Here is a 25,742-nt window from a genome sequence, read left to right as displayed (position 1 = left end):
GCACCTTGTCAAAGGACTTCTGCAAACTTGTCCAAATTCAATTCCATCTTTCATTTTTCTGCTCAAATTTCCAACTGATCGAACACCTTTGCTTGCTATCCACAATTTGCATGCCATCTAGAAATGGGCTATTCTGATTACCACATTTTCATCCAAACCCTTTATGTTCAGGTACTTCTGTTATAATGCAATAGCTATAATCCTATGAATCTTCATGTTATAAAACATAAAAACAGAACAGTAGAGCATATACAGTATAGCCCCTTCAATGTTGTGTTGATCTTTTAAGCTCTTCAGATCAATCTAATCATATAACAATTACAGCACGGAAACAGGCCATCTCGGCCCTTCTAGTCCATGCTGAACTCCTACTCTCACCTAGTCCCAGGGACCTGCACTCGGTCCATAACCCTCCATTCCTTTCCTGTCCATATATCAATCCAAATTAACTTTAAACAACAACATCGAACCTACCTCAACCACTTCTGCTGGAAGCTCGTTCCACACAGCTACCACTCTCTGGGTAAAGAAGTTCCCCCTCATGTTACCCCTAAACTTTTGCCCTTTAATTCTCAACTCATGTCCTCTTGTTTGAATCTCCCCCACTCTCAATGGAAAAAGCCTATCCACGTCAACTCTATCAATCCCCCTCATAATTTTAAACACCTCTATGAAGTCCCCTCTCAACCTTCTACGCTCCAAAGAATAAAGACCTAACTTGCTCAAGCTTTCTCTGTAACTTAGGAGATGAAACCCAGGCAACATTTTAGTAAACCTCCTCTGTACTCTCTCAATTTTATTGACATCTTTCCTATAATTCAGTGACCAAAACTGTACACAATACTCCAAATTTGGCCTTACCAATGCCTTATACAATTTCAACATTACATCCCAACTCCTATACTCAATACTCTGATTAATAAAGGCCAGCATACCAAAAGCTTTCCTCACCACCCTATCCACATGAGATTCCACCTTCAGGGAACTATGCACCATTATTCCTAGATCCCTCTGTTCTACTGCATTCTTCAATGCCCTACCATTTACCATGTATGTCCTATTTTGATTAGTCCTACCAAAATGTATCACCTCAGATTTATCAGCATTAAACTTCATCTGCCATCTTTCAACCCACTCTTCTAACTGGCCTAAATCTTTCTATCTTCTGGCTCAACTTACCATGAGGAACCTTGTTGAATGTTTCACTGCTCCTCCATCATCACAGGGTACCACAATAGTGTAGCGGTTAGTGTGACACTTGCAGCTTGGGGCGTTGGAGTTCAATTCCAAGAAAATTTGTATCTTCTGCCCATGACCGCGTAGGTTTCCTCAGGGTGCTCTGGTTTTCTCGCACCGTCCAAAGACGTATTGATTATTAGCTTAATTGGTCATTGTAAATTGTCTTAGGTTAGGGTTAAATCAGTTGTTTGCTGGGTAGTGTGGTCATTGGGCCGTTAGGGCCTGCCCACCTCTGTATCTTCAAATAAAATAAAATCACCTTTAAGGTAAAAAAAAAAAGGAAATCTTCATAATATATCCATATTTTTCCTAATGTGAGTAAATCCTGTCCTTAAGAATCGTCAATAATTTATCTGCCACTGATTTAACAGTCTGGATTCAGTCTCTCTCCCAAAGAACAAACCCTTCATAAAATTAAAAAGGAAGATTCTGTTGGGTCTACAAAATATATTGTAAGTGTGCAAGTGTAACTTGGGTTAGGTTATATTAAACACGAGACATTCTGCAGATGCTGGAAATCCAGAATAATGCATAGAAACTGCTGAAGGAGTTCAGCATGACAAGTATCCATGGAAAGGAATGAAGTTGATATTTCAGGCTAGAACCCTTCATTAATCTGTTAATTCAGAAGTATATTATGTAAATTGGGATTAACTGTAATGCATGTTTATTTGTTCAACTTACAACTTCTCGATATTTTAATATTATCCACAGTACTAAAGAAACGAACCTATTTTGATTTTGTAGGCTCTGACGATCTATCTGCCAAACTGTGGGATGTTTGCACTGGCCAGTGTATTTATGGGATCCAGACTCACACGTGCGCTGCCGTGAAGTTTGATGAGCAGAAGCTGGTTACAGGATCGTTTGATAACACAATTGCCTGTTGGGACTGGAGCTCAGGAGCAAAAACCCACAACTTCCGGGGTCATACTGGAGCAGGTAGTGAACAGCAAAAATATCTTTGTGAATGATTTTATCAACGTTCTTGCTTGTCTGCTCTGGTTAATTGTAAATTGCTGTTAAATCTGTATCTATGCCAATGTCAGTCTAATGTTTTGTTTTGGATTGTAGCCAACATGTAACTCTAGTCAGAGAAACTCCCCCCCCGCCCCCCCCACCCCAATATATCTGTGCTACTTTCCTGATTAAAGTAGCTCAGTCCTGATGAAGGGTCTCGGCCCGAAACATCAACTCTTCATTCCTCTCCATAGATGCTGCCTGACCTACTGATCTTCTCCAGCATATTGTATGTTATGCTACTTCTTAGTTTCTTCAAGATTTTCTTTCAAGTCATTTGTTGAGCAGAATGCAGTTTCTGGATTCACTCCCACAGAAGACAATCTGGCAACCTTCCTTGTGAAACTCTTAAATAAGCTAATGCAATCCTGGTTAGCCTATTTTAAGCTGGTTTTGTGATTTTTTTTTTAGTTTACAGTGTTTAGTAGCTTTTAGTCATAGAGCACTACTGCACAGAAACAGGTCCTTCAGCCCATCTAGTCCATGCTGAACTGTATTTCTGTCTAGTCCCATTGACCTACACCTGGACTAGAGCCCTCCATACCCCTTCCATTCATGTACTTACCCAAGCCTCGCTTAATTGTTCCAATCAAACCCGTCCATCACTTGCACCGTGATCTGAGTAATGAAGCCCCACCGCATGTTCTCCTTGAATATTTCACCTTTCACCCTGAACCTATGACCCCTAGTTCTAGTCTCACTCAACCTCAGTGGAATAAACCTGCTTGTATTTACCCTGCCTATACCTGTCATAATTTTGTATATGTATACCTTTATAGGGTTTCTCCTCATTCTCCTGCATGCCAGAAAATAAAGTCCTAACCTATTTAACCTATAACTCAAGTCGTCAAGTCCCAGCAACATCCTTGTATATTTTAAGTTTAACGAGATCTTTCCTGTAGGTAAGTGACCAGAACTGCACACAATTGGGTGTCACCAAAGCCTTGTACAACTTCAACATAACATTCCTACTCCTGTACTCAGTACTTTGATTTATGAAAGGCAGTGTGCCAAAAGCATCCTTTGTGACCCTATCTATCTGTGATGCCACTTTCAAGGGATTATGGATCTGTATTCCCAAATCCCTTTGTTCTACCACACTCCTCAGTGTCATGCTGTTTACTGCGCATGTCCTACACTGTTTAGTTTTCTTGTTCTTGTATTGATGAAAATCAGAACTTTTCTTGGAGTGAAAAGTATTTTCTGATATTTTACTTGACTACAAGGGACATTAATTCTAATATTGTTAGTTAAGCTGAACAACCCTACTAGGGTATAGGCTGCCAACAGGATCTCACCACAGTTCTGTCTTGGGTCTGTCTTTCAAGTTGTTCCAAGGTGTTGCCCACCCTCTTGGTGTCAGCTTCAAGGTGGTGTTGCCAGTTTTTCTTTGGCTGGCCTCTCCCACTTTCCCTCGGTAGTCCATGTTAGTGCTCAGATTGTTCTTCATTCACCCGCCACTTGCGCGGTCTTTCCACTTTTATTCTTGGTCTTTACATTCTATGTTCCAGTGGAAGTGGGCCTGGATGATAGAAGGTTGATCAGCCTTGTAGCTTCCACGGACTCCACCACACAATTTCATATGTCTTCCAGGCAAAAATCCTTCCTGTCCCAGGGATGAGGCTTTTGGAGCTTCTGTTGGCACTTCTATAGCTCTGAGACAGGATTCCCGCCCTTCTTCCTTTCATAGCTGTGCTTGGAACTGTCCAATATTGTTGAGGCCCTCCTTTATACGGTGTCAACTGTAGACGTCATCCCAGCTGGCTATGTGATACTCAAGTCAGAATGCTAACCAGGGCAGTGTGATACGGAGAGCAAGCTGTTGCCCATGTAGCACACTCACCCCTGTCCACTTAGCTGAAGAATCCAAAAGTATGGCAGAGACTGATACAGTTTGACATCAGCAGCCTCACAGGAGTTGCCAGTCAGTGTTGAACTCAAATGTAGGGACGCCAGCTCTGAATTTTTAATTTGGGTTTACTCCCAAAGTCTTCCCCATGAGTGGGTACAACTGCAAGGCAGTGTAGCTTTGAGGGCAGTTTTCCTTCTAGATGAGCTGCCAACTGTTTCGCTGGGTTTGGTAGCTAAGCCACACCTGAAGGCCAGGAACTGGACTTGGTTGTCAGAGGCTATTTGAGATGTACGCCATTGGGAGCATTTAATAGGTAGTGGTAGCTTATCCCTACTACCTCCCCCAGCTATGATCTCCAGGATGCAACATTTATACTTGTCTGCTAAATACCCTTGAATATCGATAAAGCTTATGATTCATCCTTCATCCACTAAATTCAGTCCCTGGCTTGCAAATTTCATTCAAGTTCAATTTTAATTGTCATTCAACAATACATGAACATCTATGAATATAGCCAAACAAAACAGCATTCTTTCAGGGCCAAGATGCAGAACACAGTACCAACAGTCATACACAATGCAAGGCACATTTTGCACATGTAAGATAGCAAGACATATAAGATGTCAGTAAAATACAGTTACACAAAAGAAATATTCCAAGTCCCTGAGTCCATGAATGTTGTAGCAGTCTACAGTCGAACAAAATACATCTTGTTTTCTGCCAAGGAAACACTAGTTGACAGGGAGGGGGGAGATCAGCACCAACTCCAGCATAGGTGCAGCACCTTACCGTCTCTGGCACTCAGAGGGAGCACCCAACTCCAATGCCCCCTCCTGGGCGGCTGCAGACAGGTGACACCATGGCTTGAGGCACAATGACCAAGTCCATGTAGCTCCCCCGCTGTTCACCAATAAACCAGTTCTGTGGATGAAAATGCCTTGTTACTGAGAGAGGTCAGGGGAGAATGGCCAGACTAGTTCAAGCTGACAGGAAGGTGACAGTAACTCACATAACCATGCATTACAACAGTGGTGTGCAGAAGAGCTTCTCTGAATGCGTAACATGTTGAGCTTTGAAATGAATGGGCTACAGCAGCAGAAGACCATGAACATAGACTCAGTTGCCACTTTATTAGGTGCAGGAGATACCTCAGTGTATGCTTTCTGATTATTGTTAATATAATTGGAATTAAACCAAAACAAATAATAGGATCATAGCAATCAATGATACTTCCAAATTGTATTAAATAGGAGCAGAACTAAAAGATTTTTAAAATTTGAGTGGACTGTTCTTTTCTTGTCTTTGTGTCTAAAGCTTTATTTCTCTTTGCTGATATCCCTCCCTAAAAATACCAGAGGGGTATCAGTAAAGATAATGCTGATTTAGCCTTTGTTTAGGGGCACATTCTCAGGTAAGGACATGTTCAGCATAGCTTTGTGGGCCGAAGGGCCTGTATTGTGCTGTAGGTTCTCTATGTTTCTATTATCTGTTGTAGAAATTTTAACCATTTCTAACATTATACATTGTGTTTTCTTTAGTCTTCAGTGTTGATTATAGCGATGAGCTCGATACACTGGTCAGTGGGTCTGCTGATTTCACTGTGAAAGTTTGGTCGTTATCGACAGGAATATGCCTCAATACACTCACTGAACACACCGAATGGGTGACCAAGGTATTGAGTGCCATCATTTTCCTTAAGTTGCTTTATTTATTCTATTCTTGTATTAAGGTTGTTGTAATATGAAAGCAGTCTAAACGTAATTTTTCTCTTTTGATGTGGAGAATTTTTATGGAGTTGGTGCAGTGTGGTTAAGATGTTGACTTGCATTCCGGAGGCTTAGACAAATAATCTGGAGATGAATTCACAACCACTGAAATGTCTGAGAGAATTTAATTTGTTAATTAATTAACAGCCACAAAGAACTGGCATAATCATTCTAATAGCCCATTAGTTCAGTAATGTTCTCTGGGGATGGAAATCTGCAGGAAATTAAAACATACGGGCTTTGTGCAGCACCACAAGCCACCATTCTTTACTTGACAGATTTCTATTTTGAGTTACTGATGATAAATACAAAAATGTAGTGCCATCAAAGAAAATGGAGTTCATCTTAAATCAGGGGTCAGATATAACATGACATTCATCCCAGCAAGTCAGACAGCATCTCTGAAGGGAAATAAACAGTCGATGTTTTGGGCAAAAACCCTTCATCAGGACTAGAGTGGAATGGGGAAGAAGCCAGAATAAGGAGGAGGCAGGAGGGGAAAGACTGCAAGCTGGCTGGTGATAGGTGACACCATGTAAGGGGGAAGGTGGATGGCTGGGGAATGGAGGGTGAAGTGAGAATCTGGGAGGTGGAAAAGGTAAAGGGCTGAAGAAAATGGAATGTGTTCGGAGAGAACATTGGAGAAAGGGAAGGAGGAGGGGCACCAGAGGGAGGTGATAGGGCAGTTGGAGAGAAAGGGTAAGAGGGGAGGCAAAATGGAGAATGGTAAAAGAGAAAAGAGGGAGGGAGATGAAATTACCCAACTTTAGAGGAATCAGTGTTCATGCCATCAGATTAGAGGCTACCCAGACCAAATAAAGAGGTGTTCTACACCTCCAACCTGTGTGGCCTCATTGTGGTGTAGTAGAGGAAGACGTAAAAATAGGAAAGTAGAATTGAAATGTGTTGCTATCGATGTAAGGGAGGCCTGTCTATGAGCACTGGATACAGTAGATGACCTCCACTTTGTGAGATTACCCCTAGAAAAACCTAAGATTTATCTCATTTACTGTATACCCCTCATAATTTTGTATACCTCCATCAAATCTCCTCTCATTCTCCTGTACTTTAGGAAATGAAGTCCTAACCTATTCAATGTTTCCCTGTGATTCAGGTTCTCAAGTCCTTACAAAATGCTTGTAAATGTTCTCTGCACTCTACATCATCAGGACAAGAATAAATTCCACCATGTTGTTTTGTAATGTATTTAGTTTCCACTATTGAAACCTGTAGCTCCTCGATGAAAATAATTTCCTTTGTTTTCATTTTGATAAATCTAACTTGAATATCAATGTTTACAAACTGCTTAGTGTTTGAGCTCTGGTGATGAGTTTTATTACTGGTCACCATTCATGTTATCTTGACAGGCACAGTTGACTGAAGCTGTTGTAACAATCTTGATGTTGTCCTATAGGCAATTACAAAATTTAATAAAACTGAGCAAAACCAGGTGATCATTGTGTTGAATTCAGTTTTTGTCTCAAAATAACATTGATAGAATCAGATTTATTATTGCTGGCATTTGTTGTTTTGTGGCAGCAGAACAATGTAATACCTTAAAAATTACTAATAAGGAAAATATTTTTAAAGTGCAAAAACAGAGCAAAATGTTGAGGTAGTGTTCATAGGTTTATGGACCATTCAGAAATCTGATGGTGGAGAGTAAGGAGCTGTGAATGTTAATCTCTGGTGGGACCTGATCCAGGCAAGTGTGTACACCTTAAGTTCAACTAAGATAACTATGGGGTCATAGCAAATGCAGTCTCCTTTCAATGATGTGATACTAGAATTGACACAGTGATGCTCATGTGAAAATGGAGAGTAGTTGGACTTCTGATCTGTAGTTTGATCTAATGAGCATTAATGTCAATCTATATATAATTAGATTGCTTAACTTGTTTTATCCAGTTGTTTAAGAGTGAAATTAGTGCAGTAAATGTATGATTTGGTGACATGTGAATAATGTGCTGCTTACCTCGATCTTTGATTAAAACAATAATCTAAATTGTACAGTTAAACTTGAAATGGGCCTGAAGACCTGAATTGTGTTTTGTTTATTAAAGTTCTAGTGTTACTAATATCAGTCTTGCTGATGCTACCTTTGTCTGTTTTCTTTAATACAGGTGGTTTTACAAGTCAGTCAGGTTGAATCTGTAATGCACAATCCAGGGGACTATATCCTATTAAGTGCTGATAAATATGAAATCAAGGTAAATTTTAAAGAATGTTTCCACTTCTCTTATTTGCTCATAGTATGTTATTAGTTTTCTTTCTCTGCAGCAGTTCCTTGGGATCCTTCTTTATACAAATTTAATTTCCTTCATGCAGTATCTGGAGTAGTGGTTTGGCCCTAATCCTGTTAATTCCCTTACTCCGCCTCTGTCTCTCAGCTGCTCCCAGTCCTGCATTAGACCTCCTTGAAACCAGATTTAATCTTTATTTAAAAAACATCTTTACATGTTTCATTGAGAATTTTTATCTGATTATTCTTGTGAAATACTTTAGGATATTTTACTACACAAATTATGATGCACATTCAAGGAAATATTGTATGTGTGGTTCTCTTAAAAACTTCCACCCAAACAGTGTAGTTATTCTGCTGGCTTGCATGGAAATCTTGTCAACTACATTAACCACGTGACTGCTGTTAAACAGTGCCTCTGTTTCTAAACACAGAATGATCTGCAGATGCTGGGGTCAAAGCAACACTCACAACACACTGGAGGAACTCAGCAGGTCGGGCAGCATCCGTGGAAAAGATCGGTCGACGTTTCGGGCCGGAACCCTTCGTCTACCGATCTTTTCCACGGATGCTGCCTGACCTGCTGAGTTCCTCCAGCGCGTTGTGAGTGTTGCCTCTGTTTCTAAAATGTTCTTCCTTGTTTTCAAATTGCTCTACGCCGTCACTCCTCTCTTGGTCAGTCATCTCTTCCACTTCTGAATTTTTGTGCTTTCCTTCAATTCCATGGTGGTCCTTCCTGAATTTAATCCACCTCTGAGAGCCATAGGTTTAGCTGTCAAAGTCTTAAACACTGGAACTACATCAGTAATTCTCTCTTCCCGCTGACTCAAAACCTGTTTCTTTGATCTAGCTTTTTGTCGTTTGCCATGACATCTCATTTTGCGCTTTGATATCAGATTTTGTTTGCTCATATTTTGCTGTTTCAAAACTGCAAGGGAAGTAAAATTGTGTTTGCTTCATAATGAAATGGAAGTGATTTTGTTGATCAGGGAGCAGACTTGAGGGATTGTGTTGTCTTCATTGGAATTGGAACCTGCTTATGTGCTAAACTAATTTTAGTCCTGGATTGGAGGGTGAGGCAATTATTTGTGAAAGCCCAGACAGGTTTTCCCTCTGACGTCGAGCAGACTTATTTTAAGTCTTAAAATGTCAAACATTCTTCAATTTTCCAGCAGTCTTGATTTCTGTTCAATCCTATGATGAGTGGCATTGATCATATGGATAGCCAGAGGCTTTTTCCCAGGGCTGGAATGGCTAACCTAACACAAAGGAGCATAGTTTTAAGGTGCTTGGAAATAGATACCGAGGGGATGTCAGGGTTAAGTTTTTCACACGGAAATTGGTGTGTGTGTGAAGTGCACTGCTGGTGGCAGTGTTGGAAGCGGATACAATAGGGTCTTTTAAGAGCCACTTACATAGGTACACAGAGCTTATAAAAATAGGGGGCTATGAGCTAGGGAAATTCTAGGCAGTTTCTACAACATTGTGCGCCGAAGGGCCTGTAATGTGCTATAAATTTCTGTTTTATGTTCTATATTCTACGTCTTTTTGATTGCAAGCATCAAGCTTAAATCTGTTGGTACTCAGTTGTTACTGATTCTGATTAACATAACAGCTTCTGAAGAACCTGCTATAGGATGGAGTAAGTCACTACCGTCACCCTTCAGTGGTCTGCGTGCTATTAATGGATTTATTTACTCCAGCTCTTGGCTATAGAGCTTTACAGCACAGCAGGTGGGCATTCAATGCACCATTCCTGTGCTCCCTGTTTAAAGGTGACATGGTAGCGTCGCGCTTAGAGCAGCGTTTGACAGCACAAACTGAATTCCCACCACTCTCTGTGAAGAGTTTGTACGTTTTCCCCATGACCATGTGATTCTTCTGGTTGCTCCGGTTTCCTCCAGCATTCCAAAGACATACAGGTTGGGGTCCGTTTGCTTTGATGATGATAATGACGTCGACTCAGGCCTGAGAGGCCAGGCGCAGATTAGAAGGGTGTGGGACGCCACTCCTCTCACAGACATTTCACAGTGTTTTCTTTATTTTACGAGGTCTAGTTGTGAGCTCAACACTCAACCCAGCACAAATGGAAAGCGTACTCCGGAGCAGCCGGACTGGTTTCAGACCCAGGAACCTCCGTTCCGGAGTCCGGCGCTAATGTCACTGCGCCACCAGTATGCTTTGGCCAGCTGCTATGGGACTGTATGCATCTTCCTGCTGTGGAAACCTGGTTCATGGCCACATTGCCGACTTGCAAACTGTCTGGGGTTATGAATATTTCACAACAGTGCAACCCTGCTGTAAGCTGGGGAAGATCTGTACAATCACTGCAGTTTCCTGGAGAAATTGGGTTTTCAGCATTCTTTTGACAAATTCTTTATACAATCAACTCTTTTTTGATCTGAACCCATTTGTCTACATTTCTCTCACTGTCTCAATCTTTGAGCATCATTGTTATGACCAGCAATGTTAATGAGTACATAATGGGAATTACTGACAAACTATTTACTGTAACACACACAAAATGCTAGAGGAACTCAGCAAGTCAGACAGCATCGTTTGAGAGGAACAACTGATTGACTGTTCGGGCTGAAACATTTCAGGACTGGAAAAGATGGGGAAGAAGCCTATTTACTGAATGTGGCATCCAATGACAATTCAGTTGATCCAACTGACATGGTGTGCAATGTAAATCTATAATTAAAACGACCAATGGACTGATAATTCATTTCAACAAATCTGCCTGCAGTGAAGATTTTTTGCATAAAAGCTAAAGTCCAATAAATCTGCTATTTGATTGTTTGGAAGTAATAATGATTCAGCTTCTGGCACACCAAGTGATGTGTCCACCACTCCCTTCAACCTACTGGATTTTGCTTCCTTTGGTTTACAGCTCACTCAGTTCTTTGGGAAAAAAAAATCAAAGGTTTCAAAGGTAACATTTAATGTCAGAGAAATGTGTACAATATATGCATCATGAAATGCTTTTTCTTCGCAACCATCCACGAAAACAGGACTGCCCCCAAAGAACAAACGACAGTTAAATGTTAGAACCCTAAAGCCCCCCCCAGCTCCCCTCCTGTATGTAAGCAGCAGCAAGCAACAGTCTCCACTCCCCACCACCACTTTTATACCCTTGTTTTAAGATCTTAAAAAAAAAGTGTTTTGCTGTATTAATAAGGAAATGTCTTGTAGTCTGGAAAATCAGCCAGTCTGACATCACCAGAAAGCCTGAAGGTGGTGAATCATTGGAGTTTACTATATTTGTATCATTCCAGATCAAAAGGGATTTCCTCTATAGTTTTAAGGAAATACAATGGATTCCTATTAATTGGGACAACTCCTTATCTGGGGCAATTCTTAAAGAATAAAAACTATTGGAGAAAATCTCAGGGGTTCCCTTTGTTTACTTGGGACACTAAACTGCTTAGTTAAGAGGAGACTTGCTAAACTAGTTTCTAACTAGTGTCAGTCGAGTGCACTGTGTGGTCAGTAAGCACACCGGTGTCTAGAGCGTTTGGTTTTTAGATACTATCAGTATCGTATGCTTGTGTTATGTCATCTACTTGGACTGGTGAATGCTGATTCAAAAAGATTTTTTTGATATTTTTGTTTCTTATTTAGTCTTTAAAAAAATCTCAGTCCTTTTCTGAGAGATGCCACAAAAATATTTGACACTAGCTGATTAAATTACCCTACTGGACTAAATTATGGTTCTGTAGTAGAAGTGGTAGTGTTCTAACTTGATCTGTATTTCATTTAAGGACATGATTTGTTACCTAGTTAGATGGTAGTTTCTTTTTTATACCCATTTAACTATTTTCATGAAATTTCAGTTAATTGGGGCAGCTGCTTACTTGGGCCCAAATATACTGCACTGGTCCCAATTAACTGGAATCTACTGTTCGTTACATACAAATTAGGGGTTATAAGTTATGGGCATACTGATTAGCTCCAGAAATATGGCGACACAACACATCCAGCAAAAGTCATGTTTTTCTTTATGATTTCATGTGTTGATGTACATGTGAGAAATAAAGCTAATCTTTAGATACTTTATTCTTAAGCGTAGACATTCATCTGCAAATAGTGCTGTGATTCTTGTAATAATTCAAAAGCGTGTAACAAAATTTCATTATTTATAGGTATGGCCAATTGGGAGAGAAGTCAATTGCAAGTGTTTGAAGACACTTACTGTATCAAATGACCGAAGCATTTGCCTTCAACCAAGACTGCAGTTTGATGGAAAGCACATTGTTTGTGCATCTGATTTAGGATTGTACCAGTGGGACTTTGCAAGTTATGATATTATAAGGTATTCAGCACTGCTATTTTGTTATTGTCAACAATAATCAAGCATATTTTAATATAAGTCTTGGTGACCAGCTTTGAAAACATAGCTGTTAAAGCACTCTGCATCACAGAAATTGACTTTAAATGGCATGTGTACTCAGGTGTCAATTTAGAAGTGTGGAATAATTTTACGATCTTGAAGTAAAAATGAATAAATCGGAGGTTGATGTGCTTTTCAAAAGGATAATGTTGTAGGATAAAAGTCAGATTGCTGCTGTTTTCAAACAACCTTGAAAATGCAATTTACTTTACAGTATGTCAGGACTGCAGAAAGTAATAACCTTTCAGGAAGAGGAATCCTTGCTGAATTTCAAAGCACCTTCATTAAAAATTCTGTTTTGATTTGAAATGCAAGTTGATTTTTCAGTGAAAGCATCTTTTGAAATATTAACAACCTTGAGGTGAAAAAGTTTGGTAAATTCAACTGTCTGAGCCCATAGAAATTTTAATCTAAATTCCCTTGTTCCTTTAGATTCTATTCTGCATATTTGAAAATCAGTTTTGATCTGCAATAAGACAATTACAATGAATGATAGCCATATGTACATCTGTCAGTTCTGGACTTAAGACCATAAGATATAAAAGTAGAAATAGGCCATTTGGCCCATCAGGTCTACTTCTTCATTCCATCGCTGCTGGCTTGTTATCCCTCTTAACCCAATTCTCCTGTCTTCTCCCCCATAACGTGGTAATGAATACCACGGATCTGCAACCCTCTGGCGAAAGAAATTCCTCATCTCTATTGTAAATGGACTTCACTCTGTTCTGAGACTATGCCCTCTGGTCTTAGACTCTCCCACTATAGGAAACATCCACTCTATCCAGACATTTCAATATTTGATGAGCTTCCATGAGTTTTTTCTCACATACTTCTGAACTCCAGCAAGTACAGGCCCAGAACCATCAAACGCTCCTCATACATTAACCCTTTCATTCCTGAAATCATTCGTGTGACCTTCCTCTGGACTCTCTCCAATGCCAGCACATCCTTTCTGAGGTGAGGGGCCCAGAATTGCTCATAATACTCCAAATGCAGCTTGACCAATGCCCAACATTATGTCCTTGCTTTTAGAGTTGCAAGAAAAGGTTTGTGAACCCTATGCAGTTACCTGGTTTTCTGCATTAATTACTCAAAAATTGTGGTCTGATCTTAACCTAAGTCACACTAATAGACAACACAACTTGCCTAAACTAATAGCACACGAACAGTTGTACTTCCTGTCGTCAGTACTGAGTACACCATTTAACCAAGCGCAGTCTAGATTCAAAAAAGTATGTGAACCTCTGGGGTAATGCCTTCTACAAAAGCTATTTGGAGTCAGGTGTTGCAGTCAATGAGATGAGATTGGAGGTGTGGGATGTAGAGGTGCCCTGCCCTATTTAAAAAAAAAAGACACTCAAAGCTGTGTTACTGACAGAACCTGCTCTTCCCAAGAAAGATACGTTTTTGTGCACCATGCCTTGATCAAAACAACTTTCAGAGGACCTTAGAAGAAGTGTAGAGATGCATGAAGCTGGAAAAGACGACAGAAGCATTTCTAAACACCTGTTGAGTGTTCTTCAGTCCACAGTGAGAGAAACTGTCTACAAATGGAGGAAATATAGTACTGTTCCTACTCTCCCGATGAATGGGCGTCCTGCAAAGATCAAACCAAGAGCATTATGTGCAATGTTGAAGGAGGTGAAAAAGAAGCCAAGGGTAACAGTAAAGGACCTGCAGAAATGTCTAGAATTTGCTCAAGTCTCTACTCATGTCTACTATAAGAAAAACACTGAACAAAAATGGTGTTCATGGAAGGACACCATGGAGGAAACCACTGCTCTCCAAAAAAAAACATTGCTTCAAGTTTGCAGCAGACATCTGGATGTTCCACAGTGCTTCTGGGACAATGGTCACGGATAAGTTGAACTTTTAGGCAGTAATGCATACTGCTATGTTTGGAGGGAAAAGGGCACACTGTACACCAACACCTAAACCTCAACCCGACTGTGAAGCGTGGTGGAAAGAACATCATGGATTGGGGCTGCTTTGCTGCCTCAGGGCCTGGACAGCTTGCAATCATTAAGGGAACAATAAATTCAAAATAGTATCAGTACATTTTGCAGGAGAATGTCAGGGTAGTGGTATTCATCACCTGACGCTTAATAGAAGTTGGATGATGTAACGACAATGATCTGAAACACCGAGTAAATCAACAACAGAATGGTTTAAGAAGAAGAAAATTTGTGTTTTGGAATGGCCAAGTCAGAGTCCAGATCTTAACACAGTTGAGATGCTCTGGCATAACCTGAAAAGGGCTGTTAATGCAAGGTAACCCACAAATATTGATGAACTGAAACAGTTTTGAATGGTGGAATGGTCTAAAATTCCTCCTCACTGTGGGCAAGTCTGATCAGTAGCTACAGGAAATGGAGGTTATTGCTGCTAAAGGAAGTTCTACCAGTTATTAAATACAAGGGTTCACATACTTTTCTAGTCTGGACTGTAAATAATTAAACAGTGTGTTCAGTAATGACATGAAAAGTTCAAGTGTTTGTGTGTTAGTAGTTTAGGCAGAATGTGCTTGTATATTATTGTTTGTCTAATATCTGACAGCATTTTATGAGTAATGCAGAAAGCCAGGTAATTGCAAAGGGTTTGCAAACTTTTCCTTGCAACTGTATATTCTAGTCCTCTTGAAATGAATGCTAACATTGTATTTGCCTTCCTTACCACTGACTCAACCTGCAGGTTAACCTTTAGGGAGTCCTGCATGAGGGCTTCCCAAGTCCCTTTGCACCTCTCCCCTATTTTAAGGCATTTCACCACTTCATTAAAGATGCTGAATAAATCCAGGGAATGGGTTGGTTCTCAATAAAATTCAGTGTATTTTTGGAAGTGTCAAATGTTCTTATTGTATCAATATTACTTGCCTCTGAATCCAGCTTTACCCCTATTCCTGTTTTCTTTAACAGAGTTATTAGAACCCCTGACTCTACAAACCTTTCCTTATTGAGCCTGGGAGAAGTGTTTGCTCTGCTCTTTGACAGCCGTTACCTGTACATAATGGACCTAAGGACCGAGAAACTGATTGGCCGATGGCCACTGCCGGCATACAGGAAATCCAAGAGGGGATCAAGCTTCCTGGCGGGGGAGACCGCGTGGCTAAACGGACTGAATGGCAAGAATGACACTGGCTTGGTTTTTGCCACAAGCATGCCGGATCATAGTATTCACTTGGTCCTGTGGAAGGAGAATGGATGAAAAGGAATCAACTATTGGGCATGATCTGCTCGTGCTGCTGTTTTCAAGGACGTTTCTGAGAATGCAGAATCTTTGCATGAACCAAAGAGACACAGACCAGGCATTCTCTCGTGTACAATACAGTTGATTGCCTTTTATTTTTTTTAAAAGTCAAACAAAACCAGCATGTTTGAAAATTATTTTTACATCTTTAAATTTAAATCAGTTTGCTTGCATATTAATGTACCAATACAGGAAAGGAAGGAAAAAATGTATGTTAAATTAAACATGGCACTGTTTAGAAATTTATGATGAGCCAAGGGTTGAAGATTATGCTTTACAAGCACATTTCAACATAATTAATCTATTGTTTGCAGTATTCTGAACATTCCCAGAATGTTTTCATTTCTTCTGCACCTGGAAGTATAGAACCCATTACTTTTTATATATAAATATTTCCATTCAGGACTTTGCCTTAATGCTTTTCAGTGGTTGCTCTCAGTGAGCTTGTTTATATAACATTAGGTAGGTACTTTAAATTTGTCCACATTTTATATTTTGGTATAGTCGTTATTTACAATGATATTTTTATTGATATTTGCCCACATTGTCGCAATTGTTAATTATCTTCAATATATTCTTTCTGAAGAAATAGTTGGAAACTTGCTTGGCTACTTGCCTCATTTGCGTTAAAAGTTCCATATTTACGATCTTACAAAACGCTGCAGTGATGATGCTCCCTTTGCAATTGAGGCTGCTAGATATTCCCCATGACAGTCTTCCCATCTGATTTCCCTGTTGCTCCTGTCTAAAGAATGTGACCTTCTCATTGAATTGCTTCCTAAACTGGTAGTCATTCATGGCCCGATCAGACATTCTATCTTGTACAGTACAGTTGATTCCCTTTTTTTTTCAAAAATGTCAAACAAAACCAGTGTGTTTGAAACTTATTTTACACCTTTACATCTGATTGCTGATTGATGTATCAATGCAGAAAGAGCCAGACCTCCAGTGTGGTCAATAATGTTTCAATTGTGAAGTACCTGTCTATTCTGTTCCAAAAGAGAACAAATAGGTCTTTCCATTTTTGATCCTGTTCTCCCACTTAATGAGAATTTCATAATCTTGTATCATCCATCTACCTGGACTTGCTCTGTAGACATGTGGAGCTATTCTGGCCAAGAGATGTTTGATCACAAACACTAGTGCAATCATGGTAACGTAGCTGTTAGTGTGACACTGTTAGAGCTCTTGGTGTTTAATTCTGGCTCTGTCTGTAAGGAGTTTGTATGTGCTCATCGTGAACTAAGTGGGTTTCCTCTAGGTGTTCTGGTTTCTTTCAACAGTCCAAAGACACACTGCTTAGTAGGTTAATTCATCAATGTAAAATTGTCCTGTGTTTAGACTAGGGTTCAATAGCTGGGTTGCTGGGCAGCAGGATTTGTTCTGTGACTTATCTGTAAAATAAACAGATATATCAGTTACAGGAGCATTGACAGGACTCAAATAGTTCTACCGCTTCACATTTGATGTCCTTGAAATTGTGCTGTAGAGTTTTGCAGTACCCTTTCCTGGCATGGGCCTGAATTCACAACTGCTGTGCATTTATATATTTCAAAAGGTATCTTCTCTTATTGACCTTATTCCTTCAAAAAGCTCATTAACAGCTGAAGATAAATTTAGTTTCTCACCGTATTATCGAAAGGCCTTCAACGACAGACAAGTATGGTCAGAATGTACTGCTGTCTCCAAAGACTGGGGAGTAGGGAGTAAAGAATTGGAAGATGGATAGAGGAGTGGAGAAAAGGTGCAGATTAGAGCTGTGCCATATATCTTCAGATACCATGGCTCGATCTACTCCTCTGGTGATGTCCATGTGAGAGTTACAAAGTCAAAATAAATTTATTATCGAAGTTTGTAAATGTCACCATATACTACCTTCAGATTCATTTTCTTCCAGGCATTTACAAGAAAATACAGATAAACAATAGAATTTATGAAAAACTCTACATGTACAATGCCAAACAACCAATGTGCAAATTTTTAAAAAAAATTCTTCCTCTGACCACTCATTTCCCCGGGGAGCTTCAGTTTCCTCTCCCATCCCAAAAATGTTGGATACTGGTTCATGTTTGTCCCTAGTATGTTAATGAGTGATAAAGTCGGGGTTGGGGGGAAATAGGATTAATGTGAATTGGTGGCTCAGTAGGCCAAAAATTTCTGTGCTGTATGAATCTGACTCCATCATGTCTCAAAAAAAGAAGCTGGAGAAAAATTCTGGCCACTGTGCCTGCTATATCACTCATGGCTACAAATTACCACCATCTTCCTGTGTTAATCCCATAACCCTGAATTCTCCTGATGTTCAAAAAATTGTGTGGGTGGGAAGGGTCGCATTGATCTCAGAGTAGATTAAAAGTTTGGCACAATTTTGTGGGCCAAAGGGCCTGTACTGTGCTGTCGTGTTCTATGTCTTAAGAATCAGTGCAACAACAACCACCTTCACAATTTTAAATCAACAATTTAGAGGAAATAATTTCTGAATTTGCAGATAGTTTACTGGGGATACCAAATTTGTTGTGGGGTTGGTTGTGTGTGATGTGAAGAATAGACAACACAGGTAGTGCCCAGGTTATAATGGGATTTATTCTTAAAAGATCCATTGGGAAAATTACTCTATTAGAGATGTCTGTTCTCTATAGTAACCCATATAATATCAATCAACATGTACTTACTATAATTCTCAGGTCATTGAATAATTAACACTATCCATAATTAAACTAAAAGAATATATAATGTTTCCATTTATGAAACATTAGATTATTATCGCTAGCTTGAAAAATGCTTTGAAACTCTGTGGGAAGCTTTGTGTAAAGCTGCATTTTTCAAGCCAGGTTGTTCAAACTGGACAGCCCCTGTCCCAAGGAGGACTGCAAGTTGGGATTAAATAAATTTCCAGAGTGAGCGTATGATTGGGCAATGCTGACACGTTCAAGATGATGAGTTTTACGAAAGTTAGCAAAGGTTCTTGAGTTCAGGCAGAGTAGATGAACAACGACATGTTGTGCAAAAACCCCAATCACAGGTTAGCGTGACCACAGAAAAATAAATTGCACTGCGGACAGTGGAAGAGGACAGCTCAGTGCAGGTCCTTTCACCTACAATATTGTGCTGACCTTTTAAACCTACTCTTAAGGTCAATCTAACTCTTCCCTCCCATGTAATCCTCTATTTTCTTCATCCATGTGCCTATCTAAGAGTCTCTCAAATCCCCCTAAAGTATCTGCCTCTACTACCACCTCTGGCAGGACATTCCACCCATCTATTACTACTATGTTTTAAAAAGAATCTTATGACATCTCCCCCCAACCTTGATACTTCCCTCCAATCACCTTAAAATTATGCCCTCTTGTATTAGCCATCTTCACCCAAGGAAAAGCTCTGGCTGATCTCTCTATCAATGCCTCTTAGTCACCTCTCATAATCCTTTATTTTAAAAAGGAAAACCCTAGCTCGCTCAATCTAACCTCATCAGACATGCTCTGTAATCCAGGCAGAATCCTGGTAAATCTCTGCACCCTTTAAAGCTTCCATACCCTTCCTATAATGAGGTGACCACTACTGATGTAGCATCTTAAAGAGGAACAGTATAGAATCAGGCTGTTCGTCCCACCAAACCTGTGTTGACCATCAACCATCTATTTACACTAATAATCACATTTTTAAAATTCTTGCCACATTCTCATTGCCTCACCACCATGCCCCTTCCAGATTATACCACTCACCTATGCACTTGTGGGCAAGTTACAATGGCTGGTTAACCTACCAACACTGTCATGTCTGGGATGTGGGAGGAAATGGGGCACTTGGGGAGAGCTGGGTAACTCACAAGGAACTGGAGGTCATGATGGAAGCCAGGGACACTGGAGCTGTGGGCAGTATCTCACTGGCTGTGTGACACAGCTGAAGGCTAAACAAGCAGAATTGGAAATAGGCAGGTTATTGCTAAACCTGAATTTAACATCAGAAATTTGGGGATATGCACATTGGGACAGGATGCATCAACTTGCTCTCATTTCCCTCAAGATGAGAAGGCTGATCTTAAAATAAGATCATTTACAGAGAATGTAATTACTACATTTTCCTACATGAAAGTTCAAAAATTAGCTATAAGATTATAAATTAGTAGCTTTGCATTGTAGCCATGCCTGTTCAAAAATATTAAATTATAAATTTTAGTACAAATTATGAAGTTTTCCTACATATATCCATCACTGCCGTTCAAACATTAGTTATAAAAATGCTTTGAAAAGATTCTAGGCATGCTGGTGCTGTATAATTAGCAATTAAATGTGCCTCTTGGTTATGTTGAAACTGTCCTGCCTGTCACCCAGGCTTGCTTCCATTTTGGATCCTGGTGTGTGGATTTTAATATTGTTTCTATTCAGTTTTGTTGAAGCGTTTTAGCCCCTGTGAAGGAAATGTTGCTGGAAAAAAAAATGCCCTCAAAGCATCACGTTATTGAAATATGGTCATGGAAAAAATTGCATTTTTGTGTATTCTTAGTGTCTAAAACTTCTCACAATGCAACATCTCTCAATCTCATGAACAACGAATGACAATTAAGGTCTGATGGCAGGGCAGCTGAAACTAATTCAGTAAACCACAAGAGGCTATTGCATCTCATTTTGAGGATTAACAATTGTGATATTCAGAAGCTTTAACTGTCATACTGTATTTACACTCAAATCTTTACATGCACATCTTTATGATGTGAAGGGGCCACCGTGTTACAATTAACATGAGTTATTCTAAGTAGTTGGTTCATAAATTGAAGTAAATGATGTGAACAGAAAACAGATGCTGTTAAAACAAGGTTAATTGGTTTGGTCGTCGATGTGAAATCCTATTTATTTCAGTAATGCCCTTTAGTGCTACTTAAGTGGTCTGGATTTTTTGGCTCTTACACTAAGATGCTAGGAAAATTTAATTCATTTGAATCGAATTGACTTTATTACTTACATCCTTCATATACGTGAGTAAAAATCTTTCCGTTATGTCTCCATCTAAATGTGCAATTTATAGTAATTTTTAATAAATAGTATGTACAACAGGGCAGTCAATATAGCATCGACATACAATTGTATCAGCGTGAATTAATCAGTCTCATAGCCTGGTGGAAGAAGCTGTCCCGGAGCCTGTTGGTCCTGGCGTTTATGCTGCGGTACCGTTTCCTGAATGGTAGCAGCTGGAACAGTTTGTGTTTGGGGTATCTTGGAGCCCCAGTGATCCTTCGGGCCCTTTTTACACACCTGTCTTTGTAAATGTCCTGAATAGTGGGAAGGTCACATCTACAGATGCACTGGGCTATCCTCACTACTCCCTGCAGAGTCCCTTCTTGAGAATATTATTTAACGTGATTAAAACTGCCCTTGTTTAATATTGGTTTACTGAAGGCATTGTACTGAGGCTGAGAGGTTAAGCAGTACAGTTGAATACTCAACAAGATGTGGCTTTACAAAAAGAATGATATGTAGAGTATATACTATGGATTGGATTTGGCAGTCCAAATGAGCATGTAAGAAATTTGTTTATGATTACTACATTGCATTTTAGAAAGTCTAGCCTGTATCTAATTGTGGAATGTTTTTTAAAATGTTACTTTTTAATTTTCACATTTTACTTCTGAAAATGGTCTATAGTAGAATAGTTTTGCCATCTCAAAGTATTGAAGGGATGGCTGTAAATTTTAAAGTGAATATTTTTGGCAAACTTGTGTAGAAATAAATCCTAAATCAGATTGTTAAATGTAGTGGTACTGGGCAATTTCAATACTTTTTGTGGATCACCATGATGTTTGTTTTTAAAAACTGCTTCTGCAAAGTGCTTTAGGAGGTTTTGCTCTGGGTGGGTAAAGATGCCATATAAATCAAAGTTATAGTGAACTTAATTGATAAACAAGAGAGAATCTGCAGATGCTGGAAATCTGAGCAACACACAAAATGCTGGAGGAGCTCAGCAACCAGGCAGCACCTAGGAAAAGAGTAGAGTCGACGTTTTGGACCAAACTCCTTCGGCAGGATATTCAGCTGACCAATTGGCCAATCAAAAGGCATGATTTATGCTACTTGACCTTGTGAAGCCCAAAGCAAAACAATATTTTTACTGTATAATTTAATATATTTTGCTTTTGTGATGGGGAAAAAATGTGGCCTCGGTACTTTTGTTTTACCTTTTACAGTGCTGTTTTGTGAGCCATGGTATAATTCTCTCTGTTTTGATAGTGTTTTTGGTTGTTGTGGAGAGTGGCACCATTGTACAAGTTTCTGGATTTAATAATGTTACATCTGCTGATGTATAATGATAACCCTGTGGATCTCATGGTGCACATGCAGAAGTGGGGAGGCTAGTACCCACGATGGAGCTGACTGAGTTTGAACCCCTCTGCAAGCTTTTTCTGATTCTGTGAAGTTGAAAACTACTGATGAAATGAATGAGGGGAAAAATCTGGCAAATGGAATATAATGTGGCAAAACACTTGAAGGGATTGTGTTTGAACCCTCTGGAGTTTAAAGAATTAGAGATGACTTGGTCAAAACAGAAAATCCTTAGAGGTGTTGACTGAGTGGATGCTTGGAGGTTGTTCTTCTTGTGGGAGAATCTAGTGGTTAGCACAACTGGGGCCTATTAACAGCTTGGGGCGTCAGAGTTCAATGCCACGCCATTTGTATATCCTTCCCATGAGCGAGTAGGGTTCCTCCAGGCACTCCAGTTTCACCCACATCCTGTTGGTGTAATGGTTAGTAGGTTAACTGGGCATTGTAAATTGCCTATGTAAGTAGGCTAGGGTTAAATAAGTGGGGTGCTGGGTGGTGTGGCTTGTTGGGCTGTAAGGTCCTGTTCTGCGCTGTACCTCTAAATAAATAAAAATAAACAAGGATCTGCTGCTCAAAAAAGAAGGAATCGTGCACTTGAGACAAATGAATCAACATGATTTTCTAAGTCAAGAGTCTTTGAACCCCCTCCTCAAGGGGTAGAGCAAGCAGTCTTTGAATATTCATATGCTAGAAAAGCAAAAAGCATGGAAGGTTACTGCAGGTGAGTGGGAATGTGGAGTTGAGAATACAATCAGATCAGTTGTGATCTTATTGAATGATGAAATACATGGAGGAAACAATTGGCCTGTTGCTGCTTGTCTGTATGTAAGATCGGAGACACGCTGGTAGTTAAATGTGCTTAGTAATGGAAAGTAAACTTAATCCTTCACAACTATTGAAGCAAAAGTAAGCTTGGTTTCTAGGATAACCTGCATTTGGCATTTCTGATTCATGTCTCCTGTTGAAGAATGAGGTGCTTTGTTGGAAATCACGTAATGGGTTTGAGAGGGATAATAAATCAGCCGTGATAGAATGGCAAAGTAGATTCGATGGTCAAAATGGCCTCATTCTTCTCCTGTGTCTTATGGTCTTATAATTTCGGTCTTATAACTGATCGAGCATATCTTTGGTCTAGTATCAGCTGAATTAATACTGATGTCTACATTCCAACAGATGTATATTCTCCCCATGACTGTGTGGGTTTTCTCTGGGTGCTCTGGTTTCTTCTCACAGTACAAAGATGTACCGGTTGGTAGGTTAATTGGTCACTGTGAATTGTCCCATGATTTGGCTAGGATTAAATGCAGGGTTGCTGGGTGTCACGACTTGAAGGGCTTATTCCGAGCTGTACCGTTGAAGATGTTGTGTCCCCTCATCCATCCTTGCTGCCACTCCAAAGCCATAGATTACATACCATGTGACCATTGCAATAGTAGGCTGCCCCTTGATTCATTTTCCATCGTGACTAAAGTGTCCGTCCAGAGTGCATTCTCCCGGTTCTGTTTTTACCAGGCAATCACTTTGAATGGCCCCCTCTCTGCCTCTGAACCATTAGCTTGATCTCTCACATAGTCTATCCCTGGCTAGATTCCTCTGTGACCTATCTACAGAAATATTTGTTGAGCACAAACCAAGGACGAGCATTGTTTTGTTTTACAGATGGGAACTTTTAACTGTAGCATTGTGTGCAGCCCAGGTATTGGGCCATTCGCCCCTTTGAATCCTTGGCTCTCTTATCCTCCCACCTATGCCAACTCTCTTTTACCCATCCCTATCCTCACCTCCCCACCTATCACTTTTAGAATCATAGAGTACTACAGCACAGAAACAGGCCTTTTGGCCCATCTAGTCCAAGCTGAACTATTCTGTCTAGTCCAATCATTCCTGCCTACCCAAACCCTACACAAACTTCTTCTCCAGGAGATCACAGGTGAGGGTGGGGAGGGATATCCATTCTGTGAACACTGAGACCATGGATGATAAGATCGTAAGACATAAGAGCAGAATTCTACCATTTGGCCCATTTAATCTGCTCTGCCATTCCATCATGGTTGATTAATTATCCCCCTCAATCCCATTCTCCTGCCTAGTCCCCATAACCTTTAAGGTCCTTACTAATTAAGAACCAGTCAAACTCTTTTGAAATATCCCCAATGCCTTGACCCCCACAGCTGTCTTTGCAATGACAACTTCACTATCCTCTAGCTAAAGAATTTCCTCCTCATCTGTTTAAAACAAATACCCTTGTATTCTGAGGCTATGCCCTCTGGTCCTAGACTCTGCCACTATAGGAAACATTCTGTCGATCTAGGCCTTTTGATATTTGGTAGGTTTCAATGAGATCTCTGCCTACCCCCCCCCCACACCCCACCACCCCTTCACCCACCCAATCATTCCAAACTCAAGCAAGTACAGCTCCAGAGCCATCCAACATTCCTAATACATTAGCTCTTTCATTCCTGGGATCATTCTCATAAACCTCTCCAATGCATGCACATCTTTCCTTAGATACAAGGCCCAAAGCTGCTCACAATAGTCCAAATGTGGTATGCCAAATATGATAGAAAGTGAGAATTTAAATATCAACCAGCTGGTGCTCGCATTGCAAAATACTTTATTTCCTGTGGAGCATCAGGAAAGCTCACCTCTGTCCCAGGATACTGATGGACTTGTACTGCTGTACCATTGAGGGCATACCCACCAACTGCATATCAGTATGGTATGGCAATTGTCCCATATTGGACCACAAAGCACTCCAGCGTGTGGTGAAAACTGCCCAGCAGATTATCGGCACCCAATTGCTCACCATTGAGAATATCTACCATAAATGCTGCCTGGGCAGGGTGAAAAGCATTATCAAGGATGTATCTCACCCTAACCATGGACTTTTTACTCTCCTCCCATCTGGTAGGTGTGACAGGAGCCTCCGCTCCCGCACCAGCAGGCACAGGAAGAGCTTCTTCCCTGAGGCTGTGACCCTGCTGAACCTCTCATCACAGCGCTAAGCAGTATTGCATCTGTATTGTACTGTCTCAGTACTTTTATATTTGTGTGCTGTAGCATTTGCTTTTTATTTGCAGTTATTTTGTAAATAGCACTATTCTTTGCATTTCTGCTAACTGCATCTCATTGGCTTTGTATCTGTACTCGGCATAATGACAATAAAGTTAAATCTAATCTAATGAATCCTCAAGTGAAAGTTTCAAACCCAGTTTACAGGGCTTTTCGTCAAAATGCAGTCTCATCTTTCCTGCAGCATTAATAAGTGTTTATCTCCTGGATACTTTTTATAAGAAAATGATTGAAGGCACAGTTCTTACTAGACTCGATGAAGAGTCTTGGTGTGAAACACTGTTTATTCCTTACCATTAATCCTGATGTTGCCTGACCTGCTGAGTTCCTCCAGCATTTTGTGCGTTTCTCTGTATTTCCAGCATTTGCAGAACCTCTTGTGTTTATACTAATGGTGTGGTGCTTTGGCATGTATGATAGGGTGGTGCTGGTGTAGTGACTTTCTACTGACCTGCTTGTTTCGCTGACACTATTATAGCAGTTTCATTGCATCTATGAATAATTAGGTGAAGCCAGTATAAAATCAGGGGCCGGAGTGCTGGCAGATCAATTGTAAATGTCCAGCTGTGCATTCCAGGCATCTGCTCTCACCTGACAC

At 40.2% G+C, this 25,742-nt stretch overlaps 1 protein-coding gene across 1 annotated transcript in view; it reads left to right on the top strand.

Moving 5' to 3' along the window:
- fbxw2 (F-box and WD repeat domain containing 2) overlaps positions 1–21,794 on the top strand; it is a 35,553-nt gene extending 13,759 nt beyond the window's left edge. Inside the window, exons 3-7 of the mRNA XM_063073431.1 lie at positions 1,987–2,181; positions 5,650–5,783; positions 8,001–8,087; positions 12,265–12,434; positions 15,428–21,794. Of these exons, the coding sequence (XP_062929501.1) occupies positions 1,987–2,181; positions 5,650–5,783; positions 8,001–8,087; positions 12,265–12,434; positions 15,428–15,716 (875 nt within the window). The 3' untranslated portion in view covers positions 15,717–21,794. The remainder of the gene's footprint in view (positions 1–1,986; positions 2,182–5,649; positions 5,784–8,000; positions 8,088–12,264; positions 12,435–15,427) is intronic.
- Positions 21,795–25,742: the final 3,948 nt, after the last annotated feature.

The sequence above is a fragment of the Mobula hypostoma genome, chromosome 21 (assembly GCF_963921235.1).
Source record: "Mobula hypostoma chromosome 21, sMobHyp1.1, whole genome shotgun sequence".
Taxonomy (NCBI): domain Eukaryota; kingdom Metazoa; phylum Chordata; class Chondrichthyes; order Myliobatiformes; family Myliobatidae; genus Mobula; species Mobula hypostoma.
Note: the sequence above shows the minus strand (reverse complement) of the source record. Positions and strands in the feature narration are given on the sequence as shown.